A 7,458-nucleotide genomic window follows, 5' to 3' on the forward strand; every position below is an offset into this window, starting at 1 on the left:
AAGGGAGGGAGGGGGGAGGGAGGGAGAGAGAGAGAGCGAGCGAGGGAGATAGAAAGAGAGATATGTTGGTGCTCAGTTCTCTTCTTTTATCTCGGTCCATGAGTCCAGACCTTGAGATCGTCCCACCATATTTAAGATGAGTCTTCCCATCTCAGTTATTCAACCTAGAGACTCCCTCACAAATGTGCCCAGAGGATTGTCTCCTCGGTGCATCTAGAGTCTGCCAATCTGACAGTGGAGATTAACCATTACAAAGTCAAACACGGGCAGTGCATGCTCGTGCGTGCTTTGAATCTCAGCGCTCAGGAAGCAGAGACAGGTGGATCTCTGCGATTCTGAACTATGTGTGGTCTATTGTAGCCAGTTCTAGGCCACTCAGGGCTACACGGTGAGATCCTGACTAAAAAGCAAACCAAACCCCAAAACTTTTAACAAATCAGTTAAAATTCACTGCTATCCTTTTTTTAATTGTGTGTGTGTCTGTGAACATGCATGCAGGAGACAGAGAAGCCAGAGATGTTAGACTCCCCTGACCTGGAGTTACGGGCAGTTGATCTGCCTGATAGGATTGCTAGGAACTGAACTTGGGTTCTGTAGAGGAAAAGCGTGAGCCCATAACCACTGAGCCACGCCCCCAGCCCCTCCCTGGGGGATTCTAGGCAGGGGCTCTACCACTGAGCCACGCCCCCAGCCCCTCCCTGGGGGATTCTAGGCAGGGGCTCTACCGCTGAGCCACACCCCAGCCCCTCACTGGGGATTCTAGGCAGGTGCTCTACCACTGAGCCACGCCCCCAGCCCCTCACTGGGGGATTCTAGGCAGGGGCTCTACCACTGAGCCACGCCCCCAGCCCCTCACTGGGGGATTCTAGGCAGGGGCTCTACCACTGAGCCACGCCCCCAGCCCCTCACTGGGGGATTCTAGGCAGGGGCTCTACCACTGAGCCACGCCCCCAGCCCCTCACTGGGGGATTCTAGGCAGGTGCTCTACCACTGAGCCACGCCCCCAGCTATCATTCCAGATTTCTTCTCCTTTCCCGGTATACTTCAGTTAAGTCTTCAGATATGATGGAGAAAGAGAAGAGAATCCTGTGGGTGAGAGCTGTGGCGGACGTGGGCAGATGAGGAAGTAGTCAGAACTAGGTCTTCCATGATACAGACACAGTGGACACTGAAGTGGGCATGGAGGTAGCTGTGGAGCAGGAATTCTCTCCGGACCTCGAAGACAACACTTCCAAGGCCTACAGAGACTTCAGCAATGCCTTCCAGGGTCAGGTGAGCAGAGAGGAGGGAACTTAGCAATCCTCCCGTGGACTTGGGCATGGGTCCCTGACCCTCAGGTCCGCAGGCTCAGACACGATCCCAGAGGCCATTGGCATTTCAGATGCAGAAGATTTACCAGGCCGTTCAAGGCTTCCAGGGTGTGGAAATCCTGTCCTTGAGGTAAGAGACCCTTTGGTGTCTGTGGCGGCATTGTTGGGTAGAGGGGAAGGCTGGGAAGGAGGCTGAAGAATCCACACCTCCCTCTTGAAGCCATCAGCCGAGAGAGAGAGAGAGAGAGAGAGAGAGAGAGAGAGAGAGAGAGAGAGAGCGAGAGAGAGAGAGAGAGCAGAAGGAGTCTTCAAGGGAACTCCCTTGACTTTCACAGTCATTTTAGGGCCTGTTTCTTCATGGGAGGAATCGCACTCCTTAGAGAACAACTGCATAGCAGACGCAGAGGTGGGGTTTGTCTTAGTCTTTTTTCGGCTGGTACCAGTTTTGTTTGTCATAGAGAGGGGGAAGGAGAAGGAGGGGAGAGAGAGGGGGTAGGGATTTTATACATATGTGTGTGTGTGTATGTGAAGATATATATATATAATATATAATATATATACACACAAATATGGAGAGATAGGGATCATACATACATACGTGTGTGTGTGTGTGTGTGTGTGTGTGTGTGTGTGTGTGTGTGAAGAAAGAGATAGGGATATATTTGTCCATGTACCACAAATGTGCCAGAAGTCAAGAAGGTGTCAGATCCCCTGGGACTGGATTTACAGATGGTTGTGAGCTACCATGTGGGAACTGGGAACAGAACTCAGGTTATCTGGATAAGCCAGTTTCCTTAACCACTGAGCCGTCTGTCCAGCCGCTAGTTTGGTGATGTCTTGATATAAGAGGAGGAGCATATTCCTCATTTTTTCCCTCTTCCCTGGCTGAGCATCCAGTAGGATGTAGGTGAGACTAGAGAAAACACTTAGTCAGGAAAGTGTTTGTCCTGAAGGTGTAAAGACCCCAAGCTCAGATTTCAAGAAGCCACGTAAAAAGCTGGGCTTGGGGCCAGGGAGATGCGTTTTTGTGCAGCCATGAAGATTGGAGTTCAAATTCCAGCACTCATGCAAAAAAATAAGGCATGGGCATGCATGCCCATAACAACAGGGATGTAGGATGCAGAGGCTGGAGGATTGCTGGGGACTGCTGACTGCTGTCCTAGTTTGAGGATCCCTTGATGGACCGTGTCTCGAGGAAGTAAGACAGAGTGGCAGGGCATGACCCCAGACATCATCCTTTGGTCTCTGAGCAGGGGCAAGCATCTTCTACACACATGCACACACACTATATACCCACAGGCAGCAGTTGATGGTGGTGGTGGTGGTGGTGGTGGTGGTGGTGGTGGTGGTGGTGGTGGTGGTGATGGTGATGATGATGACACAGATCCCTGGAAACCCTACATGGACTATGTGGTGACATTCTGTCAAAAAAACAAAACAAAAACCAAACAAGCAAACAAACAGTGGAAGGGACCTGAGGACCAATGCTTGAGGTTGTCCCTGACATACACAGTGTCCTTGCATATGGGTGCACAGACATACATCTACACACACACATGCACACACACACACACACACGCACACACACTCACGCACACACACACTCACACACATGCACACACACACTCACACACACTCACACACACATGCACGCACACACACGCGCACACACACTCACACACATGCACGCACACACGCTCACACACGCACGCACACACATGCACGCACACACTCAAACACACACACGCACACACGCGCACACACAAACTCACACGCACACGCGCACACACACACATGCACACACACTCACACACATGCACGCACACACACACGCTCACACACGCACGCACACACATGCACGCACACACTCAAACACACACACGCACACACGCACGCACACACAAACTCACACGCACACGCGCACACGCACACACGAGCGCACACACACACACGCACACGGAATGTGACACTTCACATCACAGCCCGAGTCCCCCCTTTATTCCTGGACACTATGGCTGGTCCTAAGGTGTCCCACAGACCCCCTGTGGCCTCTGACGCCCCTGGCCCCTCAGGAGGGGCAGTATTGTGGTAGACTACCGGGTGCTGCTGAAGCTGTCCTTCAGCCCCCAACTGAAGAGCGACTATGAGAAGGTGAAGACAATGCTGAAGGAGGAGCTGCAGAGCGCCAGTCAAGATGGTGACAGCTGTCAGAACAACCAGAGTGAGCTACGGCTGGGGGGACGGGACAGGGTCACTGCTGCCTCTCAGTCAGGGAACCTTTGGGCACTCAGGTGCCAGCCCTGAGGTTCTTGTGACAGACTGAGAGAATGGCCAAGTCCATGCTCAGCTGGGTCAAAGGCGGGGCTCGGGAGGGTGCCGTGAGGATGCCTACTCAGCGGGGAGGAGAGAGATCCACGCTTTCTCTGTGGTGCCTCCCCATTCTGGGGACACCAAGGGAGTTCTCTTCCTGTCCCATACCTGTGCACTGTCCTTTTCCCAACAGCCCTGTGTTTTAAGTCTGACTCCATCAAAGTGAACAATGGCACTGAGAAAGAGCTGAGCCCAGAAGGTGAGGGTAGGGCAAAGGGCTGAGTGGCCTTGGGTGGCCACGAACTTCGAACTTCAAGAGCACCCAACCCTTGAAGTTCCCAGGGAAGAAGGGGGAGACCTTAGGAGAAGCCATTGTTGTGGATGAATGGTACCTTTCTGGGCACCTATTCTTATTTTTCATTTTTATTTTGTTTTGTTTTGTGTGAGTGCTTGAGTGTGTGTGTGTGTGTGTGTGTGTGTGTGTGTGTGTGTGTGTGTGTGTACGCGCGCGCGCGCGCGCACGGCATGCGTGTAGGGTAAGAAGACAACTTGTGGGAGTCAGTTCTCCCCTTTCACTTTGTGGGTTCAGGCTTACACAGAAAGAGAGAGAGAGAGAGAGAGAGAGAGAGAGAGAGAGAGAGAGAGAGAGAGAGAGAGAACACTACACCCCAGTAACTAGACCAGGGGGCCAGGGTTCGTTCCCCCCATCTAATATATTAATATTATATATATTAAGATCTTAATATATTAAGATCTTTTTCAGGACCCCCCGGCTTGGAAAAGCCCGCCCTCGCACCCCTCCTCCCGCCTTACTTCCCTTCACTAAAGCCAGGTTCTGAGTAGACAGAATACAGCCCCTGTTTCTGTCATCTCTCCTGTCTCTCTCCCCAGCCATCTGTCACCGAACTGCCCCCAAGGACTTTGAGGAACACTATTTTCCTTTGGTGGAGCTGAGCAGGCTCCGCTGCGTCACCAATTGCACACCTGGATTGAATGGCACCATCAATTGCAACCAGGGACAGTGTTTTCTGCAGAAGAGTGGTCCAACCTGTCGGTGAGGTCCCGCCCCACTCCATAGGTCACGCCCACTCTCTCAGTGCCACGCCCCCATCTCCCAGCCCCACCCAGAGGAGTCCCACCGACAGCCTTAGGGTGGAGACAACTCCCTGCAGCCCCGCTGACCCTTCCTTTCTATCTTTTTTTTTAAAAATTATTTTCAAATGCTTTAATTTTGAAAATTACCTTGTATTTATGTATCTTGTATGCACGTGGGAGTGTGAATCCATGACCATGTGGAGGTAAGAGGATAACTCCGTGAATTCGATTCTTACCTTAAAGGTGACTTCTGGGAGTGAACCCAGGTTGCCTCACCAGGCTTGAGCAGCAAGCACCTTTGCTCCCCCGTCCCCACTCCAGCCATATTGTTTGCCCTTTCTCCTCCCTCTCTCCCTTCCTTCCTTCTTCCTTCCCTCCCTCTCTACTGTCTTTCCTGACCCTTTTTAGGTCTTATTTGATCCAGGTTGACCTCAACTTTTAACTTAGGGGTGAAGTCTAGCTTTCAACTCCTGATGCCCGTGCCTTCATCCCCCAAGTTCTAGAATTATAAAAGTGAGCCACCACACCCCCACTGTCCCTTCTGGAGACTCTGCCCTATACAGACCAAATTCTCCAAGGTCCTGGCCACTTGCTTTAGGATGGCAGACCCCAGCCTCTGTGGTCCTGCCTAACAGCGTCTGACCTGTCTGAACACTGTGACTCTCTCTCTCTCCAGCTGCTTTTCCACAGACACATACTGGGTCTCAGGGCCACGCTGTGAGGTGACGGTTGACTGGAGGGTGTTGGTTGGAGGCCTGGTGGGGGCTGCCATATTGCTGCTGCTGTTACTGGTGGCCTTAAGTATCTGGGTGGCACATTCTCGGGCAAGAGGCAAGGACCGCCAGCTCTCGGGCAGGTGAGCTAGAGGGATGGAGGGCTGGTTAGGGATCCCCAGACACCTCGGTTTTGTGCCATTACTTGACCTCCTGAGCTATAACTTAGGACCTGGACCAAGGACAGGAAATGGTTTGAGATCTGGGATGAAGACATCGCGGGGACTTTTTCCAAAAGGGGCTTCCAGGATGCCCCACCAGGTAAGTCTTAATACCTGGGAACAGGGCTTGCCCTGGGCTGTACCACAATCTGAGGAGGGTAGGTTGACTTCCTTAGCCAGGGTGCCCTAGAGTGTGTGTCATTCCCAGACCCTCCCTGGGCCACTGTTTCTTCTACTCTACCACCCTCCTTTCTTTCCTCTGCAGTCACTAATGAAAACTTCTACGTCGCCTTGGAGAAGGTGGATACCAACATGGCGGTGAGGTCACAACCTTCCCGAACTCGAATCCTCTGTTTCTTCTCTGTCTAGACAGTTGGCTGGGTTGGGAACAGGCAATAGCCTCTCTCAGCTGGTTCTCTGAGTAGTCTCTACTCTCAATGTTCCTTCTGTGGCAGGTTCACATCCAGAGACCCGAGTTGACTTTATCACCCTCAGCAGCAATAGCATCACCATCACCACCACCATCATCACCATCACCATCACCATCATCATCATCTTCATCATCTTCATCATCATCATCACCATCATCACCACCATCATCATCATTCTGAGCCCTTGAAGGGCCTCTTTTGTGCCCCTACTGGAGCTGTAGGCCTGAGCCCATTATGGAAGAATTAGTTCCAGTGCCCACACAGCCCAGGTTCCAGTGTTCTTGGGGGCGAGGGGAATCCTGTTTCCTTGACCTCCCATCCTTCTCTTTGTTTGGCTGAAACCCACTTGGAGAACATAGATCTATGCTCTTCACTCCAGTATGGTGGGCAGGGCAGTCTCAGTCTCTTGCCTCAGTCGCCTCATCTGTGAAATGGGTGTGATGCACTTAATACCATTACCCTAAAACTTAGCACAATCACTTCACATGTGCTTGGTTGATTTTTGGGGGACTTTTACATTCTCCTGTTGCTTTTCTCGGATTCTCTCTCCCACCTGACTTTACTCCTTCTTTGTCTCAGGTCTCCATTGTTCCTTTGAGACAGAGTTTAACACGGTGCTGGGGATGGAAGCTAGGATTCTGTGCATGCTAGGCAAGGGCCCTACCCGCTGAGCCACATCCCTCAGTCATTGGCTCTTACTTTTGGATTTACTCTCTATCGCCATCCTGGCTTACTGGCTAATCCTTCATCTTGCACTCTTGCACGCATAGGTAACCTGACACTCCCCCCCTCCCCCCAGGGCAGCATGAGTCACACCCCCACTCTCTCCTCTGGAACTCTCTAAGTAGCTGAGCATGACGGACCTTGATTCCTTGCCCCTCTTATCCTGCTCCCTTCTTCATCCCTGCAGCTATCCCCAAATCCCACCTCGTTCCCATGACTCCCTGTTCCTAGGTCCTCATACAGCCAGGGTGTCATGGGGTCCCCGGTTAATGCTTCCCACGCTCCTACTTCCCGACCCCAAGGTTCCCACCTCCTTCCTCTTTTCACCCTTGGCGATTTTAAGTCCTAGGCAGGGGTCGGGCATGGATTTGTCCCAGGATGAGCAGTCAGGAGCCTGTCTCCTTATCTCCTTTACCGTTGTCACCACCTCTTCCACGACGTCTCTTCCTTCGCTTCCTGTCTGTCACTGTTGTGACCTCAGACCCTGGAACCCTTAATCTCCTTTGCCAGAACAGATCTGGGGACAGGAAGTCAGCGAGTGTCTCGATCCCCATATACATCCAATAAATACATTTACTGTAAATAAAACTGCTCTCTCCGTGTGTTCTCCTACCCGCCGCGCCTCCCCCCTCCCCACCCAGTGGTCTCCATCTGC

The 7,458-nt window shown here is 52.1% G+C and overlaps 1 protein-coding gene across 1 annotated transcript; it reads left to right on the forward strand.

The window, feature by feature from the left end:
- Positions 1-39: 39 nt before the first annotated feature.
- Positions 40-7,402, forward strand: Muc3l1 (mucin 3 like 1). The gene is made up of 9 exons (XM_039090064.2): positions 40-1,272; positions 1,382-1,440; positions 3,383-3,531; positions 3,814-3,879; positions 4,512-4,674; positions 5,392-5,571; positions 5,658-5,749; positions 5,915-5,967; positions 6,105-7,402. Exons 1-9 carry the CDS (start codon positions 1,180-1,182, stop codon positions 6,258-6,260), a joined length of 1,011 nt encoding a protein of 336 aa, XP_038945992.1. The 5' UTR covers positions 40-1,179; the 3' UTR covers positions 6,261-7,402.
- Positions 7,403-7,458: the final 56 nt, after the last annotated feature.

Source organism: Rattus norvegicus, chromosome 12 (assembly GCF_036323735.1).
Source record: "Rattus norvegicus strain BN/NHsdMcwi chromosome 12, GRCr8, whole genome shotgun sequence".
In the NCBI taxonomy this organism is placed as follows: domain Eukaryota; kingdom Metazoa; phylum Chordata; class Mammalia; order Rodentia; family Muridae; genus Rattus; species Rattus norvegicus.

Coding starts and splice junctions, on each gene's coding strand:
- Muc3l1 (XM_039090064.2), top strand. CDS start 1,180: ATGGAGGTAGCTGTGGAGCAGGAATTCTCTCCGGACCTCGAAGACAAC. Junction 1,441..3,382: donor GTGGAAATCCTGTCCTTGAG/GTAAGAGACCCT, acceptor CTGGCCCCTCAG/GAGGGGCAGTATTGTGGTAG. Junction 4,675..5,391: donor AAGAGTGGTCCAACCTGTCG/GTGAGGTCCCGC, acceptor CTCTCTCTCCAG/CTGCTTTTCCACAGACACAT.